The following is a 20,564-nucleotide window of genomic DNA, read 5'->3' as shown; positions in this document are numbered from 1 at the left end:
TTCAAACTAAGAATAAACTTGCGTTTACACCAGGTGACTAGAATGGCCAATTACATTTCAGGAGACATCCATTTCATTGTCTTGTATTGAATGCATTAACATTTTCTTTTGATATTGCCAAATACCAGGCTTGCTGTCAGGTGGATGTGCTGGCAAGCACCATCTATATCAATGTAAGGATACATGAATAATCATCACATCACAGATGCTTATCTCAGTGAATTAACAAACCAAAATGCCTGTTGGTACAAATGACCTTTTTCTGCTCATGCGCAAAGTGAAACTACTAATTAGTCTATTCCAAAAGACAGATTTTTTCGTGCTCCTTTCCCTAGTGATTATATGGTATGTGCGCGGGTGTTTGCGTGTTTGATATTCTCATAGAATCCGAGTATGAAGTTAACGATGCCTATTTGGTTTTTCAGTTTTATAAAACTAAATAACTTCTTTTGTGCAATTAATATTGCGTCTAGTATATACAATGAATATAGATGTGCATTTCAATTACATTCAATTATTGGTCCGTGTCTTTCTTCTGCCGCTTCTCACTCTCGCTCTCTCTCCCTCCCCCTCTTTCTTCACAAAGCAGACGTTAATCATCTCTTTCAACATTAAAGATAAAACTCGAAGGATGTGTACATGAACATTATCCTCTTCTCTACGCAAGGCATGTAAATGAATGTCACTCTCATTATGTTGTTTGTTTGTTGTTGTTGTTTTACTAAATTCAAATATCACTACTCAAGGGGTAGGAGGGAAGACAATTTAGATGTCTTGTCTCTTGTTGTAATTCACCTCAAATTACATTTTACCAGCAACTTGCCAGAACCTCAACTCTATCCAAAACAGCCTATATACAATATAGTCCAATTCAAGAAGAGATTTAGACTACATATACAAATACACTGGACACTGTACATGCACTACAGTACACACATTTGCACTAACAGCCATATCAGTGATTCAGTTAAGTATCGACGTAACTTAGTCATATCTGTCCATTTTTTTTTTTTTTTCAGAAAGATTCCATACTTGGTATGAGATTAAAAAAAAAAGGGTGAATAAACTCATCTAAAACACCACTCCCAGTTCAGCTGTTTGCACTTTGAATTTGATACAGCCATGTTCATAAATTTTTCCTGAACAGGATAAAATGCAATAAAAATTTATTCTCCTAACAGGAGACCTCAAAAACCAAGTATTAGTTCCCCTCTCTGATAGTAACCACGCAGAAAGAGATAACACTGACATCAACAGGAACAATGTCTCCTGCAACCTAAAATATATGTGCATAATTATATCATATTCATATGCATACAATAACAAACATTTATATGCAAGCTTTTATACGTTAGTTCAATACATAAACACATGCATACACACAATGAAAGTAAAATACACATGTATTTATTATTCATATTAATCATGATAACGATTCGCTGTTGTTTGCTCAAAGAGCTTGGGGACAAGTTTCAAGACACCATGAATGGAGCACAACAAAGTATTCCATAAATTCAACACAAAACCAAGTTCAACAAGGAGCTCCTATATGAGTATTCACACTGAGCAGCATAATTGCTATGTTCTCAGCTCCCTTGACAACGTTTACTGTACTTCGTTCACCTGTGCCAAGAAAAACATCAATAGACACACATACATAATGGGCAGCTAAGAGAGAAACCAACTGTAGATGGACCAGTCTCATTAAGAACGAAATCCTTTCCTGACAATTTTGCTTTCTGCATACTGGCATTTCTGCAATACTTCATCTATTCCTGGAAAGAGAAGTTAATCCATTTGAGCACTATTAACTCGTTGAGGACGAGTCCCGAGTATACTCGGGCAGGTGTCTATGGTAAATGCATGTTGTAGCAAAATCAAACCATCCTCAACAGTTTAACTGGGGGCAGATGACTAAAATCCTCTAAGGCTTGGGTACAGGAGACATGCACTGCCTGACGATAGATCAATGTGAGATACAGCCTGTACATGTACTAGACATAAAAAAAAAAAAAAAAAATCTTGTCAAGTACAACATTAAGAAGAGTTAAAAAGAATAAAATTGTAGGTTTTAAGCTTTTTCCTTCTTTCTGGAAATATCCATTATAATACTCTGCTGTATAGTCCTGATGGCCATTTTCCCACATGTTATTAAAAGTAGAGAGTACAAGTAAAGTAAACTATATATGTCATACACTTTGCAATGGTTTCATTTTTGCAAGTACACTGTACGTAAGACTGGCATTCATACACTGAACAATGTACCATAATACTGCCTCCTGCAATATGAATGGAATATGCATTTGATGTACGTATTATAGTGTTCAAGGTCAGAAACTGCTAGCTGTGCTCCTTGAATACTTTGTTTGCTTTATTATTCTGTCCCTAGGGTTTTAAATTGCCTCTTAATCAGTTGCAGAATTGTCTATTATGTTTCAATTGTGAAATACATGTACACTTGTAGTTTAATGCTCTAGTTAAAAAGCACAAAGAGTATATCATTTTCCAAAATGAAAAGCTCAAATCTTGAATATCACAGAGCACCTGGTAGTTTACTTTCCTCCTTTTCTTGCTATGGCTATAAAATTATCAAAAGATTATAACACTTGTTTGTGTCTAAAACATATGACTATTAATCTATCCAGATTCATACAATCCTGTTGATTTGTACATGGGTTCTCAGTTAAACATTTCAGGAGAATGATATGACACTTTTAATACTACCCCATTTCCTTTGGATGCAAAGATTTATACATGTATTTTCAAACAAATATTGAAATTTGGTGCAGTATGATTAAATTTCACTTTGCAGCAGTATATCATCTGTGCCAATAATTTATTTGATGAGTAGGTGTTTGATTTTATAAGTATCAATAGTCCTGCCATGTCCAACAACTGTCTTGCTACGACTCAATTTGTTTTGGTGCAGTCTTTGTTTCTGCCTCCAGCTTCCCAAGGGTGTTGGCATACTGGAATTCTTCACTGTTCTCATGCTCACACATGTCCAAGGCAATGATGCAGCTTTCCCTCACAACACGTTCCTCATCCTCCAGGTAGCCCTGCAGCATCTCAGAGGACCTTGGTCCAGCCACTGAGCCCAAGGCCTCTGCGCATTCATGCCTCACCATGGGGTCCTCCGTTGCCATGGCGAGCTGTGCCCGTAGGTGTGGGATGCTGGCCTCATGCTGCATCTGACCAAGGACGTAGGCAATCTCATGGCGGAAGAGGGCACTGTCAGTGCACTTCAAACCTGAGGGGATGGCAGAGGTTGTGGAGTCAGTGGTTATCATTATTCTTACACTGTATTCACTTATTTTATGACAATCATGGTACACTCTTTAATACAACAATATATTATGAAATGCAAAATAAATTTCCAGTTTATTACATCATATATTGCTATATTCATTCTCATTATTCTCAAAACTTTTGTTCTTATAACAAATAAAACAGTATTCTTTCTGCTGAGTTGCCTCTAATAGCTGATTATGCTCTGTGCAGTGCTTTAAGTGCCATGGATTAATGTATCAACTGGCTCTTTATTAACATTTGGTAGATTGACAAAACTCATTTTTATTCAAAAGAAATGCCTGACACCATCATATCTTATTTGGCTTATTGCTGGTGAGTAAAGGTACAAATACCCTGTTTATACTAAGGAAAAAGCGGGTTCTGAAACCCCCTGTAGCCGCTTCGAGCAGGCTTTCAGCTCAGTATAAATAGACAGAATTCAGAAAAGGCGATCCGGTCGGGTCGGGTCTGGTCGGGTTCTGAAACCTCCTACGGGGGGAGGTTTCAAAACCCGCTATAGCGGGCTCGAGGAGGCTCGACAGCAGTATAAACGCTAGGGGGTTCGAAAAGCCGCTTTTTTGCCGACCCGGAAGTTATCACTGGAGGTCATCGCGCGTTCATGATGTAAACAAGCAACTGCACCGGATCGAGAACCCATGCACGTTGTTATAAATTCGCGCTCAGCAGTCGCGTTTCCGCGCGAAAGTGATGCCACGAAAGCGAGCGCCAGTTTTCAGAGGGGAATTCGGTTACCATAGGAACGGAAGCCGTGACCCTGCTAAGACCCGCTCGGGCCTGCTTTCGCTCGCGCAGTATAAACAGACGAGAGCCCGCTTTTTCGTAGCGGGTTTTCGAACCTCCTCGAGGCGGCTCGAAAACCCGCTCGCAGTATAAACGGGGTAACAGTGGCTTTGATTACAGCTCTCAACCTTATCTACTGAAATATCATCTGATATTTTGATGACAATAATAATTACAGGGGAGATACATGGCCCAGAACATTCATATGCACTGCCAAATGAAGAAAAACACAGGAAAGAGACTGAAAACTCACCATCAGCTAGGGCAATCACCGACTCCTCATCATTGCGATTCCTCAGAGCAAACATTGCCCTGTACCTCTCAAACAGACTCCTGCTTGGATCTACCAGAGTCTTTCTCAGCTCCTCTACACCCGTCTCCACTGCGGGTGGGGCGGGGTCCACTGAACTGAATGGGTTTGCCCTCAGCTTGGACTCCTCTAGCGCTCGGTCTTCACTTCTCAGCCACTGTATCCGCTGGATTGCTAACTGACATGTTTCAGCAATCTGTATTATATACAAAAAAGAAAACAATTCCTGAGTGAATAGTTATTGACAAGTAATACAGGTACAGACTGTGTCCTTTTCATTAAAAGCTGAAGGAGAATGTGTTTTCCTTATTGTAAAACTATGACGGCCTCCAACCATCTATTAGTACAAGGTGCACATCAACATACAATTGTATCTGCCATTGGAATATTTGTCTGTCTTGCTTCCATGACTCTGGATATGAAAATGCACATTGACATGATTCCATGTTTGTAAATGATGAATGAGGACAAAAGTAAATGCACATTGTACATGTACAGTAGAAAAATGAGTTCTTGCAAGATAATCAAACTGTATGTTGCATGGACATTTATGAGGAGGATATTGATTTATTATACAGCAAGATCTAGCCAAATTTGTACTGTTAAATTCTTATGTGACAACTGGTTGAATAAAGTGGTGCATAGAAAAGCTTGTGGGACACACAGACCACCTTTGAAAAGCAATTTTAACAGTGGATAAAGGCAAACCAGAATTCAGAACCAGTCATACCAACCAAAGTCAATTGATAATGCACAATTTTACCTCCTGTATTGAGTCAGCCTCATATTCTTTCAACACTTCTAAACAGTCTGGGGATCCGATTGCTCCTAATGCTTCTCCTGTTTGGAATGAGAAAGTACAAAGTATACATGATGTTTAGTGTCAAGCATGAACTGATTGCATGAACTCATCTGCCTGTTCGTGAACACTTGCAATGCCACAAATACGTACAACAGCAGAAACATTAAGTGTGAAAGCACTGTAAAACTATAATTAAGTTTGTAAAAAACAAATTTTCATCTCAGTGAAAGGCATTTCTGAAAAATTATTATTAAAATGTTAAAATTCTGAACATGATCATGCTGTCATGTTTAAATATCTCCATTAAGATTGGTTTGAAATTTTTATGATAGTCATCAGCTAGTAAAAAGTACACAGATCTGTTAAGAACCTGTCAAAGTGGTTGATTGATCAGTTGACTTTCATAAACACATGTGAAGTGGTTCACCCCATCCCCCGTTGCCACCCCCGCCTCTCCATGCACACATTTTTTTTTTCTACTCTAGGGATCATACACCATCTACTCTAAAACATGTAGACCCCTCTACTCCTAAATGCTTTTCACATACAACCACTCCTAACTCGATCACTGCATCTGCACGTGCACACACAGGTGACAAATGGTAGTCTGACAGGCGACATCATCACTGAAAGTTGAAAAATTGAAACATTTGCTGCTAGAATGACAGCTCGACAGTTGAGATAACCGCCTTCCCTTCGCTTCACTGCGCAGGCGAGGCACATTCATGGGTTGACCGGACAGCGACGTGGTGGGGTGCAAATAGCGTCCGGCTACATCATCGTGATCATGTACGTGATGCAGGAGTGACAGAACGCCTATGAGCTATATGAGTGAGGGTCGAGGGCCAAGGGTCTATATCTTCCCATTTGGAAAACTCCCAACACAAAACGAAGCGTCTGGGACTACACAATCGCGCAGATCGCAACTACCACTGCCACTAGCACTACCACCATCACCTATCGAACTGAACTGTTTTTAAGTCTTACCAGCTTCATGTCTGACGATAGTCTCCTGTCCCACATCTCGTAGCACACTAGTAAGGATTGGAATGGCCTCTTTGTTTTGCATTTGTCCCAAACAATATGCACTTTCGTGTTTGAGCAGGGCAGACGAGTCCGAAAACGACCGCCCTATGCACTCCACAGCAGCTGTTCCTCCGAGATTTTTCAGCGTGAACAGAGCACGAAATCTTTCCGATAGCTGCTGATTTTCATCATTCAGGACTGCTCCTATCTTCCTGATATGGTCCTCGTCATTACCCATGATGGTGGAATCAAGAATACGGAGTAAATCTGTCGTGAAAAGTCCAAAACCCTACAAACTACGCGACGGTGGGTCAGTTCACAGCGAGTTTCGGTGATCGCGTGGCGTGGTGAATGAATGAATCATATTATGTCATCCTGTTTCAAGACCCCTAGCCGCCTAAGATAGTGAAAAAATATAAATCTTCACTGTCTCAGCATACAATGTAATAGGGGTCGGTGCATTATAGTGCTAACCCACACAATGTTCATTTTGAGATAATCGCTTTTGAAAGTTTGAAAAAATCCATAAATCAGGTTAATGACTCGAGAAGGCCAATTTTTTCGTATATGAACATTTACATACTCAAGATTGAATAGTGTCTTGTTGAAATTTACTACACTGATATTTTGGTGGATTCAAGAGGATTTTTCAAGTCACATTTTGAATTTGTGGCTTAGCACTTTATTGCAGCCAAATCCGTCGTGTATACAAATACTCTTTATTTTTTGAAAACTCACAAAATATCAATATCTCTTCGCTAAGAATGGAAAATTAATGTAATATTTGAGTTTCCCTCCTATGTGACGTGAAATTAAAATAAGATATACTTGTTTTTAACTGTCTGTATTGTATAATCTGTGTGAATTATGAAGACAAACTTTGCATATATTTCAGACGCACACACGCGCACAGAATCAATCATATACGCATAAAGACATCTTGAAATGAGGATATTAAACAATTTCAACAATTCAAGTTTTAAAAGACAAAGCATTCAGTGTCATACAAAATAATAATATGATTTGTTGGGGGGGGGAGGGTTATATCTCATTGAGGACTTTACATTTTCCGTGTACCTAAAAGCAGGGAAAGAGTCCCTTCTTCAGCATTATGCATATAACGCATTTTAAATTTAGAGTATCTAGATCAGAGAAAATAAAGTAAAATGGTACATATCAACATTATTCCAGAGATTATCACGTCTTTTGTTAAGGGGAATAAAATACCATAAAGTAGACATTAAGGCCTTGTTTAGCTACATTTGTATATTGGTTTTCTTGTTTAGGGTATCAAAATCACCAATAGTACTCTAAAATCCTTCTTTATATGACAACGAATTTACAAAAAAAAAAAGTGTTGTATGAGAATTATGACTGTACATGCCTCAATTAATCCTCTTCATGTTCGTTGGTAAATGCAGGTTGTGTGAAATTATACAGGAAAGTTCTTATCACAAAATGAATAACTAACTCTTAATGGCCAAAAATCTATGAAAAGAACATTTTTAAAAATTGGGAAAAAAATCTCTTTGGAAGCCTGAACAGTTATAGATTTCGCATATTCGGGCAGACCATACATGCTGAAATACAATGTGCCGAATAAGACCAAAATAGTCTACGTATTATACTAAGTTGGTGTGTTTATACACATACATTTTACCCCATATGCACGTTTTCAGACTACATTTGGATCATGAAGATCATTTGGGAACAAGAAAAAAGTGTTCTCATGTCAAAGCTTTTATGGTGACAAAAACATACACGAAAAAGTGAAAAATCTATATGCTTTCAAAAGTTTTATCAATCACAAATCTCCAAATTAATTTGAAGGAAACTTTCTTTTTTGTAAATTAATCTTGAAAACAACCCTGTGAAAAAAAAAATATCTCTGAAATTTGTAACAGAATACAGCAAATGCATTTTCTTTCCAACATGGAGACTTCTTCATAAAAGTGCATGATAAATACCGAGTTTAAAGGGTAAATTCAGTATTGGAAAAAGGGAGCTATTGACTCACAATTAAATTACGTTAAAAAACACTATACTATCAGCATTGATGCTTTAAATTCCGCTTTGATTGCTTTCAACCTTTATTGATTTAAATTGAGAAACCGTATAGAGGTATCAACTGTGAATTTTATACGACAGCGTTAGATTTGAAAAATAATGTTTGCAGTTATATCATAAATGTAACATCCTTTCAAAGGATGTTAAATATGTAAGTATCGTGTCTCGGTTATGTAAGAAACTACAGGGAAGCACAGCTGTATTGACAGCGGCAGGAATTTTTTTGAAAATCTGAGGTAATTTAATCGATATTAAAAATGCATTTTGTTTTCATCCATTTTCTACTGTCTATAGCTAATCCCCCTAAATATGGCTGTGAAAACATAGCAAAATTGCACTTTATTCAAAAGAAGTTACAAATTAATCAATGACAATTTCAAATGTTGTTTCACTAGTGATCTAACTCTGTAAGAATTACTAACAGATTAGGCAGATGTCCAAACATCCAGCTATCCGTACATTTTTTTTTTAAATCCATATGAACGATTTCAGATCACACTTGCATTGGAAAAAAAAAACACATAAATTTAGAGACAATACACTTATTACAATAAGCCATTTCGATGAAAAAACACACATAACAAATGAACATTTATATTTTGAATATATTTCATCAGTTATTTAGCTACTGATCAATTTTGAGGAAGCTTTCCTTTTGAAGCGAAATGTCAGCATGAATAAAGTGCTAACCCACTAATGAAACTTTAAGGTGCTGGGACAGACCATGAATGTTGATTAATTTTCTTATAGGTCATAATGCACAATGCTAAAATACTCCTAAAACCAGTGATTGTGGTATTTTCCTGATAAGTTCAAAAAATATAAAAACTGGCGAAAAATGTCATGATCAGTAGAATTGGTATGAAAATAGTTCTAACCCCAACAGTACAAAAATTAACAAAAAATACTCATTAAATGCTTAAAATTTCATTAATGTTTATCTCATCTCCATTTTCATAACTGGCAGAAGAGTACAAGTTATGTTATGAATCAGAATCACTCATTTTTGTAGATGAAAAAGTTTCCTCACTGTTCAGATTTAGATATTTTTGTGACACCCTTCTGTCTGCTACCATGGAGGTCGCCATCTTGAAAAGTGTGGCTTAGCATTATATTCCTGCCTATAAGATGTGATTAATTTTCGGGGCAAAAAGATGCCTGCATTAAAAACCCATTTATTGCTTAAATTTCAAGATGACATTTTTAGGGATTATAGAGCAGTGATTCAGGATGGTGTAAATGCATGTAACTCATTTTTCACCAAAGTGTGGGTTAACACTATAATGCACCGACCCCTTCGACTGGGAGGTGGCCATAGAGCTCTATTATACGTATGTAAATACAGCTCTATGGAGGTGGCTCACCTCGATCCCTGATACAGGGCTCCACGGCACCCCACCCCATTTATGGATTTCCCCATGCAATAAGAATTAAATTACACTTATCGTTTTCCTTATAAAGTCACTGTCACTGATGTCTATAGTTGGTAGTGAGAAAATATAACAAGCTATGAATCACAGCAATCATTTCACGATTACAATATTTTCATTACCTATTTATTACTTTATTACCAAATTCCAAAGGGTCTAAGTCGAAAGCTTCCCTCAGGTTTGATTGCTATTGTCAAATTTGAAAGGGTCTACATCAAAATGTTTCCTCATGTTTATTTGCTATTGTCATTTAGCATTACTGTTATTATGACATAAACGGGAGCTGCGGATCATTTTTTTTTTGGGGGGGGGGGGGGGAGGGGGTAGGGGCTGTGTGCCGGAGGCGTGTTTCTTTTAGACGGCACAGATTGGGGAAACTAAAAATCTATCGGGGACCCTATCCCTAAACCTAACCCTAATCCTAATCCTAACCCTAACCATCAAACCCTAACCCTAACCCTAACCCTAACCCTAACCCCAAAGCTCCCCAACCCTAACCCTAACCCTAACCCTAACCATAACCAAAAACCCTAACCCAACGTTTTTTCCCATAGGTTTAACACGCGCCATGCCCCAATCTGTGCCGTCTTAAAAAAAAAAAAAACGCCACAAAAGTCGATGGTAGGGCAAACAATCAAAAACAAAAACAAAAACAAAAACAAAAACAAAAACAAAAACAAAAACAAAAAGACTCCTCCCGACAGACGGATCTTTCTGTCTAGGTCTACCCCACCCCCGTTATTCTATAAACGGGAAAGTAATGAGTTTTGTGATTTCTTTTTGCAATTTTCCGCAGTTTTCCCTGATTTTTGTTTTCAAAATAAGAATGGTAAAGAAGCGGTTGCCCCCTTCCATCCTCTATTGTTTCGCGGACCCTGAGAAATACATTGTAGCTCACAAAAGTAAGGTTCTAGATGTTGATCGTTTTGTGACAAGTGGGTGTTCAACGCCACCGCTGCGGCTCCAAAACGCTCCCCCCCCCCCCCCCGGATAATATTTCATCACTAACTTAGGCGTTGTTTCAAAACCGTGCGTGCATTGGGTGCTGAACGAGATAAAAAGAAGATAGGGCCCAACAGTGTACAAATTCATCGTGTTCATCAGCATGCCGTGATATGTTGGTCACATAACACAAATTTTGCACATTAGCTACCCTCCTACTTTTGACGGGCACTTTTCGTGTGTCTCAACAAGGTTTGGCAAACTACAGTGAAGACATCATTTGCACTGGTAGGTAGCCAGATCGAAGTCCTTCGCCTCGTCTTACATGACACCGTTATGCGGTATAGTTGGTAGCTAGCCCGCCCGGACCGTCTGGCGTCGCGTTGTGCCCGGCCCGGTGGCCCGTGCCGTGGCTGCATGCGCCAGCGCAGCGGTGTCCATCATTATCAAGAGCTGACGGTGTCCATCAAGTCGGTAGCATTTAACCAGGGAGGTGAGACACCTCCCTGGTACTAGCGAGTGCCATGCGAGTGCGAGTCCCTAACTTTTATACGGCATGTGATTAGTGCATTCGATTAACCAACCAACGTTCAAAGGAAATGACGGTCCTGTCAGTGCAAGTGGCTGATGGACAGTTTGTTGAGAACATTTTTACTTTGATTGATTTGGTAAATGAGTGATTGTATTTTTAGGACAATCAATCATTTTCAGCTAGTAGTGATTGTCTCATAAACTTATCATATAGGCGCCCTACATAGGAGAAGTAACATTGATAGGTTTTTTTTTTTTAATTTTTTTTTATTATTATTTCTGTATCTCCTGTTAAGTAGTGGTATGTACAAAGGTATCAGATACTGAGAAAGTATTGATAAATGCAATACTAGCCTTATATTTAGTAGAGAGGATACGGTAACTATCATTTGTTTTTGCTTTGTTTTTTAAGAGAACTATTCAGATGGTGAAGAGGGAGTTACCATGGCAACCAAGCAAGTCTTCAGAGATGCATTCACCTTTGGACATAAAGAGCTGACCCACTGGTTCCCATCTCATATGGCAAGGAGTAAGTTTCTGTGAGGTCTCACCCTTTAAATCTCACAACCATTCTTATTATTGATTTAGGATATTTTAGCTAATTCCTGTTTGACCTCATTTTATTGCTATTCTAAACATCACAATATAAGCCGTATAATCACCTTTTCGTAGTTGACATTGCCATCACCATTCCACTAATTTATGATATCATCACTATTGCTCTTTGTTCATAGCTTTTTTCATCGTATATACAGTCATTTATATTGTTATCATATGTAAATTTTTATTTTGGCAAATATTAATTCAGCATCATCAGTATAATTGCCAGCCATAAAGATTTTTCCCTTTTTTAATTAGAAGGATACAAATTTGTGTATGAATGTATAACCTGTGCCCATTTATATCCTTATGTATTATTATTAATGTTTAGATTGCATAGATCTGCCTGCCTATTTGTATAGTTTGACTATTTATGTATTTGTTTATTCATGTACTGTCTTTATTCATTCAGTTGCTATTTGTTCAAATGTGCATGCATAAAGACAGGAAGATACCTGATGAAGTCGTTTTGAAGAGAAATTTTGAAGAAAAATACATATTTTTAGTATATTCAAGCATATTCATGCATCAAATCCTTAGAGTTCATGATTTGTCATATATAGTTGATGATTCAGTAACTATGGGCATATGTCTGTTGTATCCTCAGGTTTGAAAAAAATGCAGGCTACAATGAGGAAAGTGGACTGTTTGATTGAGATCCATGATGCACGGGTAAGACAGTGAAAAAAAAAAGATCACATGACCTCTCACCTTGTAGGTATCCTCATAAAAAGTCATTTTTCTCAAGTCTGGGGTGTTTTGTTTTTACAATGCCTTGAATGCCAAATCAGAATAGGAATGCTTTTTGAATACTCAGTAAAACTGTCATTGTTCATAAACCATTTTATTAAAGTGTTATTTTAGTTGGTTTGATTTGTACCTGAATTGATATTCTTCTTCTGAATTTTGATTTCAAGTGTGCAAGTGTATATACCACTGCAGTGTAATACACTGTACCATGCAACTCAGCCTGGCATTAAAACTTTGGCAATGACTGTAAGTTGAAATGATTGCATTTATTACCATGGCAACAATTAAAATACATTATATTTGCACTGAAATTTTGTACACAATAATGATAAACTACTTTATAAAAGGAGCCTATGAGTGCATGTTTGTTGTTTAGTTAATACAGACCATTTAATGATCGCATGATTTTTGTTTTCATAGCTGCCATTTGCAGGTAGGAACCCAGCATTTAGAGACAGCTTTGGAGTGAAGCCACATCTTTTGATCCTCAATAAGAAAGATTTAGCAGAAATGGGCAAAAGCAACGTGAGTGTTCTCCCATGACAATGTGCTCAGTTTTCACTTTCCCTTTCAATGTATAAAACAATCCCTGATGTCACAGTCTAAATTGTGTACCAGGTATTTGACAAGGAGTTCCTTTTGCCTGTCCTGTAAAGTCACCTCTAGCTGTCTGATAATGTAGGAACTACTGACTCTCTTTACTCCTTATTCAGTTTTTAGTGTACTATAATGGCATATGTTCTCATAAGCGAATTCTTACAATTTTGGTCTCTCATATCAAAGTTTATTTGAGTGTGCCCAATGCCTTCTAGCCAAATCTCACTGGCTGATGCCGTGAGCTTTCCAACAAAACTTCGGAAGCTGAAATGCAAGGAATAACTTCGTACTTAAAGTGTTATTTTAGTTGGTTTGATTTGTACTTTACAACCCAAAATTGTTTTACCCAAATTGTGCGTTAATGTTTCTTCAAGGCAGAATAACAGCAGCAAACATGCCTTTCTAGGAAGCTACATAAATTATATGTGCAAAAAGGAAGTCTTTTAATTTTGTGCCATGATTTTCAAAACATTTGAAGGACACTCTGCTGACTCTTGGACAAAATTGCACACTGCAAATATGAACCAATGCAAATTGTATTCCTGATAAGAGTATAAACTAATTTATGACATTGGATCCAATCAATGTTTCTTCAAGGCAGAATAACAGCAGCAAACATGCCTTTCTAGGAAGCTACATAAATTATATGTGCAAAAAGGAAGTCTTTTAATTTTGTGCCATGATTTTCAAAACATTTGAAGGACACTCTGCTGACTCTTGGACAAAATTGCACACTGCAAATATGAACCAATGCAAATTGTATTCCTGATAAGAGTATAAACTAATTTATGACATTGGATCCAATCAATGTCAGCACTATGTCTTATATTCTCCCAGGACATACGGCAGCAGCTGCTGGAAAAGGAAGACATCAGAAATGTGATGTTCACAAACTGCTTACAGCAAAACAGTCCAAGTGCAAAGAAGGTCAGTAATTAAAAAAGTCCTTGCCAAGCTTTACAATATGAACAGAGGGTTGAGTTCAAAGGTTACCCATTTCTTTCTGTCCACATTGTATCTTTCATTCACACTCATCCATGCAACTTTTTTTCACTTGTAATCCTCCATGCAGTGTCTGTGAATTTGTTTGTGTAGAGTAAGAGGAAATTCACATGAAATAACTCATAATATAGCCTTTAGATATGTTTTCAGCAGAGCAGAAACAAAACAAAAGCTCAAAACCTGAAGCTGATCGAACTCTTTCTTGCACCCTTCTAGGTAATTCCAACTGTCCTGAGTATCATTGAGGGCAGCGAGAGGTTTAATCGCAACGAGGATCTCGAGTTCTCCATCATGATTGTTGGTATCCCTAATGTAGGCAAGTCATCTCTCATCAACGCCCTCCGTAGGATGTTCCTCAAGAAAGGTCAGAAGGTCAAACACCCTTGTAGGCTTCAAGAAGCATTTACAGGGAATAGTTTTACTTCTCAAATTTGATTAGCAGTTTTGATCAATGGGAAAATACTTTGCAACTGATTGACAAATTGCAATACATCAACGTAAATATAAGCACTGAATTGATCAGTGTTTTTTGTCAATCAGTTGTAATAAAAACACCTCGACTGAAGAATTCCATGAATTTGCGAAAATGCTTTTAACAAAGTTCTGTACAGTCCTATATGAAAAACAAGAAATTTTGTATAGCAGTCATATGAAAAAAATACATAGCAATTGCGATTCGATACCAGGAGAATTATATGTCGCTTGAAAGCTGGAAAATTATTCCCTGATTTACCTACTGTTTTCCATTGAGCTGACGTAGAGTTTTAGAGAAATATTTTTATCTTAGGGCAAGATGAATAAAGAAAATCATTTTGATTAAAAGGATTAGAATAAAACTGTAGATAAGGCAAATTTTATGAATACTGAGAAAATTACTATTTGGCAATCAGTACAGTTCTTGAATTTCTGTCTGAAGGGTATTGTGAAACAACCACCTCCATGTCATGACTATTGTCAATTTGTCATATTTCACTCTTTACTATATTGACTTCGTATGTAGTGTTCTATTCCCTGACTTGACTCAGACAATAGTCGAAGTGGAAAGTATTACTTGAGCCATATCACAATGTTTATAAAGTAACGAGAAGAATTCTGAGTGCCCATTGGGCATTGTGATGGTTCATAACCTTGACTTAAATAATCTCACCATTGGCATTACTTGTCTGGTATACCTCATGCTTTCTATATCCATGCCTTTTATTTGAATAATTCTTATTAAACAATTAAATCATCACAATTTTTTTCTTGTTTCCTTTGAAATTTAGCAACATCAAAAGAATTTACATAATATGTGTTTTTTTCCCCAAAAGGAAAAGGAGCTAAAGTTGGCCGATTGCCAGGAGTGACCAGGGCTCTGATGAACAGAATTCTGGTGAGTTGAAAGATACTTCTTAGGAAGGGATGATAGAGATTAGATGATGATCAATTACCCTTGCACTTGTTAGGAGTTTGCTATGTTTTATTGTATTGAAATTTCATTATAGCCAAACAATAAAGTATGTTCTGATTCAGGTATAGACAATAATTTGGGTACTTGAATATTTACTTTGTTGTAATGAGGGTTTTGTTATAACTGTGTTAGTTGTAGCGGGAGTGCACTGTATCTGTTTGTTGATACAGAACCTCATTTTGTTTGTACAGTGGAGTAAGAGTGTATCACACACACACTTGAGGTATGATTGGGTACACCACATGTCGCCACCCTAACGTTCAACCAGCGATTGTAATATCAAAACTGACTGGAAATCGGCTAAAAATGTACTCATATTGGGGAAAAAACTACACAGATTCCGATGCTATCCTCAAAATTAAAATTTGAGGTTGCCTTACAAGAATATTGCCACGAATCGCGCATGGTGTCAGTTTTCTCTCGCTCAATTTTGGTACGCCAGATATCGCCACCTCTAAACTTTTACAGGGATTTTGATGTGAAAAAAACAATCAAATTTACCTTTAAAAATGCCGTAGGTTCAGATCCCGATCTCGTAAACTCATTTTGGATTTCACCTACGGAGATATCGTCGTCTAATTGCATCAACGCATTCCATGGCATGGAATAGGTGAAAATTTAATGAAATTGGCTGAATGCCAAATTGAAAACTCCAGAAAATCACAAATTTGAGCAATTTGATGCCTGTTTCCACCTTGTTTCTTAACGGCAAATCAAACCGATGCATGTTCTCTGCGTATTGCACCCATCTTACCGCGCACTTTTGTCTTGCTTTGTGCGCAAGCAGCGAATTTATACGCGCTATGGCGAGATGGGGCATGGTGGCGAGATGTGGCTTACCTACCATACTTGACAGATACGATGTACAAGAAGTGATCTGCAGAAGTATTAAGATGTATGTTTTTTTGTGCTTGTCATTATGAGTTGTTAGCAGTGATGGTGTCACAAAATATTTTCATGATGATTGTAATTTTGTGTCGCTGATTTCTTTTAACTGTTATGGGAGAGTGAATTTTCCATATAAAATACATTCTGGTATCCTTACAATAATATGTTAGCTGCTTTTCTTGACCACAAATGCAGGTGAGCGAACAACCCAGAGTGTGGCTTCTAGATACACCAGGCATAACTACACCTTACATACCCAACGTGGAGGTTGGCATGAAACTAGCCATGATGGGTGAGAATTTGAACAAGCTTTGATGTAATGTATTATTAGCCGTGTTTGAAACTTGGTAGGATTAAATTCTATAACTTGCATTAACCCATTGATGACAATTCCCGAGAATACTCAGGCAAGTGTCTATGGGAAGTGGGTGTTGTAGCATAATCAGTCTATCCTCAATGGGTTAAAATGAGGGTGAAATGGAATAAATGAATAAGAATGTTCTTACTGTTGGAATTAGGGAATTCAGAAATCAAAGGAGAATCTGCCACTTGACTTTAAATAGAGTGTCCTGATCATTGTTAGTTGTGTATTATTATCCAGCACCAATCTAGATTAGGCACGTGGTATCTCCACTGTGGAAATGAGGCAATTAATAGGGTGGTTGATTTTAGGTTTACAACATATTGATCATCTGCTTTAACAGTAAGTCATAAAATACCAGATTACATGGTGGATTTTTGGATGAAATCAGTGGCAAAATGCAGTCATTTGACTGAGGTATCAGATAAGCTTCTGTCACAAAATGATCTTTATATAGATGAAAGCTCACAAGTAGTTTATTTTCTCAACAGATATCCTATTCCATCCATGTATGATTCTTGCAATGGTGCTTGGTGCTTTGTCTCCAGCTACATATGCAAAGTAAACTCACTTGCACGTGTATAAGTGGAGCAATTTTTGAATGGTTATGTGATCAGGCAATAAAGTGGTTTGTGTGTCCTTTCCTTCCTGTCAAACTGAAAATTTATGTCATTTTCTGCAGTGCTGTATATTTGTGATACCTAGCAGACAATGCATCATATCGAACTCTTTTCACAAAAATGTCAGTACATTGTACTCTAGTCACCACACTTCTGCCAATGTCCAGACTGTACAACCTGTTGACTTGTGGCAGATAAAGTTACAATTGTACCTTTCCCAGGGTAGTTTGCAGGCACAAACCCTTGTAGGTCTGAAGGAGTCTGCACCAAGACTACTACATGCAGCACTGGCACTGTCCCATAGATATAGGCCCTGTACTGTAGCCTCTCTTAACAAGAGAGAGGCTGCAGTGCCAGTGGTGCATGCAGTAGTCTTGGCGCAGACTCCTTGATGACCAACAAGAGTTTGTGCCTGCAAACCAAGCCAGTCTGTTGCAGACTCAAATGACTTGGCCAACAATGATTTGAATTAAGTGGGTTTGATAGTCAGCAAGAAACCAATATTATAATTTCTTCTTCATGCAGGAACATTACAGGACCATATGGTTGGTATGGACATGATTGCTGACTACATCCTCTTCACATTAAACAGCATGCAAAAGTTTGAGTAAGTTTCTGAATTTTCAGATTTTTTTTCCATTGATTCCTTATATCGTTAGGTAAACATTATGAAAACAAACAAACCAAAATCATTGCAAGATACTGTATGCACCATTTATTTTGCGGACTCAAAAACATTAACTCTGATCCTGACATAAATGCAACATGTACACTGTATGCATACATTTCTCTATTCATTACTGTACTCCATGATCATGAATTTAACCACTAGCAAAATTGTCAGAAAGTTCTGATTTGCAAAAATTTAAACTCATTAATTATCATAGCATATATAGTAATTAATTAAGAAATATTATACCTAATTTCTGTTTAATGCAGCATGTACATGTAATATCAACTTTCCTGTTCTTGTCAAGGAAACTGAATGATGTTTTCTGAAGTTGTTATTTCGAGAGGAACTGATTTATATGTCACTTAAAATGTACTTTAGAAATAATGAATTGTGAAATGTTCAATATAATGTTTAGGAAAGTGGTGTTTCCCTTTGCAACATGCTTTCCAAATATAGGAATGTATCACTGACAGTATCTATATTAAAGGCCTTGTGTGTAAGATTCACACCAAAATGGTTCTACATTATTGAACATTGTAACAAACTGTAAAATGTATTTTGGATATCTTGGATGGACTATGAAAGTTTGGTCTTTTTTCCCTTTTAACCCATTGAGGACGGACTGATTTTGCTACAACATGCATTTCCAATAGACACCTGCCCGAGTATACTCAGGACTCGTCCTCAACGGGTGGGGGATGGATGATGCGAAGTGTTATGCTGTAATTTGATGGATCAATGCAGAAAATGCTCAGCAGTGATAGCAGAGTGCCCTGGAATTCATTGCTATCCTTTTTTCTTCCCTCCGTCTCTCTCCAGCTATGTAGATGTTTACAGCCTTTCAGAGCCTTGTGATAACATTGACAGTGTGCTCAGAGATGTGGCAATAAAGTTTGGAAAGACAAGAAAGTTGCGGACATATGAAGGTATGTATTACTCTAAGTTGGGAGTGCAAATGAATGTTTTTATGCACAAGTTTCTCAGTTTTCCTTTCTTTAACCTTAAACCCTGTATTGTTTTATCCTAAAAATACAGTAAAAGCTTGTTATTTTCTCATACAGATATTTTCGCAAATGAGGAGATCACAGACATTTTTGCGAAATGTTGTTTTCGTGAATGGACACAATGCTAAAATAAGTGCACTATTACCCTAGCGCATGGCGACGACCCTAAAAAATGTTCTGCAGCCTCTGCATTATATGCATACACTACCTCATGCCAAATGTTCTCTAACATGCAGAACTTCACACATAGCATCCTAATATACAATGCAAAATATATTGCTTTCACAGGAGACTTAATGATACAGTAGTTTAGAAATTAACCTTGTGAGCACAGGCTGATTTTGCTATAAGATGCATTTCCCATAGACACCTGCTTGAGTATACTTGGGACTAGTCTTCAATGGGTGAAAAAAAAAAAAATTAGTATGATGATCCAGAAAAAGAGGAATTGCAATTTTAGTCACAACATTCTTCATCAGACTTATTTTGTATGTGTAAATTGAGTGCCTCTTTCTTGCAAAATTGTAAAGTGCACTAGATAGTTATTGACGGGATTGCAATTTGATCGATGACAACTAAGTTCTTTAAAACTGTAAAGCACCAATTTATTTTGTTTTCTTACAGGAGCAAGGACAGAGGTTCTGAACCTTGAGGCAGCAGCAGCCATCTTTGTGCGTGATTTCAGGAATGGTGCGCTTGGGAGAATATCGTTGGACTGAAAAGTGGGATCAGAAAACATGAATTATAGTCTGTCAGTGACTCAATGCACTTTGAGATGTCTCTAGAAACATTTAAGAAAAGTGGCCTTTGCTTTTCTTGCGACTCAGAGGAGACATTTTCCGGCTTTAATTATACATGGCATGAATTGAATTGCTGAGTACCACACTTTGAAGAGAGAGGGACATACAAGACAGTAAAGTTGACATTTTGTCCACCATTTAAATAATTTTTGATAACATCACTCCTTACTTTTTCTCCCTGACTTTGCCATAAAAATCTAAAAAACATCATATTCAACCTTTTCATAATCATTACTGGAACTGGATCAAATATAAGCAAATGTACTATTTGACTAACTACCAAACTTTTCAATACTACCACTCTCCCAAAGAAAGTCAAACTTCTTTTCCTCCAGTTATCTAGGAGGCATTGCATTTTTTCCAGCTTATTTTCCCAGTTTGCTTTACATGTGATCTTCTCACTCTCCAAATCGATCTCACCATTCTCTCCCACACCCTGCCCATGTGTCTTGCCGTTGGAGTGTTGAAAGTCCAGTTTATTCCTTGATCAAGAAGGTAGTTGTTCACCTTGGACTGGTTAAGGGACTTCAAGCTCTCTCACAACTCTCTTTCTGCGCCCCTAAAATTTGTCCCATTGACACTCACTATCTTCTCGGGCTTGCCTCTACTGGCAATGAAT

The 20,564-nt window shown here is 37.5% G+C and overlaps 2 protein-coding genes across 3 annotated transcripts; one reads left to right on the top strand and one right to left on the bottom strand.

The window, feature by feature from the left end:
• Positions 1-1,391: 1,391 nt before the first annotated feature.
• LOC140236788 (deoxyhypusine hydroxylase-like) lies at positions 1,392-6,562 on the bottom strand. Its single transcript, XM_072316724.1, has 4 exons — positions 6,192-6,562; positions 5,166-5,242; positions 4,346-4,598; positions 1,392-3,250 (listed from the first exon to the last, which is right to left on the bottom strand). Exons 1-4 carry the CDS (start codon positions 6,466-6,468, stop codon positions 2,904-2,906), a joined length of 954 nt encoding a protein of 317 aa, XP_072172825.1. The 5' UTR covers positions 6,469-6,562; the 3' UTR covers positions 1,392-2,903.
• Positions 3,099-19,968, top strand: LOC140236789 (mitochondrial ribosome-associated GTPase 1-like). Of its 2 annotated transcripts, none has more exons than XM_072316725.1 (11): positions 3,099-3,203; positions 11,613-11,729; positions 12,408-12,472; positions 12,971-13,075; positions 13,985-14,074; positions 14,366-14,513; positions 15,460-15,521; positions 16,683-16,779; positions 17,994-18,075; positions 18,961-19,067; positions 19,770-19,968. In XM_072316725.1, exons 2-11 carry the CDS (start codon positions 11,645-11,647, stop codon positions 19,862-19,864), a joined length of 936 nt encoding a protein of 311 aa, XP_072172826.1. In that variant the 5' UTR covers positions 3,099-3,203; positions 11,613-11,644; the 3' UTR covers positions 19,865-19,968. The 2 variants fall into 2 exon arrangements, with proteins under 2 accessions (XP_072172826.1, XP_072172827.1); XM_072316726.1 differs by lacking the exon at positions 3,099-3,203 and adding an exon at positions 10,914-10,957.
• Positions 19,969-20,564: the final 596 nt, after the last annotated feature.

This window comes from Diadema setosum, chromosome 13 (assembly GCF_964275005.1).
Source record: "Diadema setosum chromosome 13, eeDiaSeto1, whole genome shotgun sequence".
Classification (NCBI taxonomy): Eukaryota; Metazoa; Echinodermata; class Echinoidea; order Diadematoida; family Diadematidae; genus Diadema; species Diadema setosum.
Note: the sequence above shows the minus strand (reverse complement) of the source record. Positions and strands in the feature narration are given on the sequence as shown.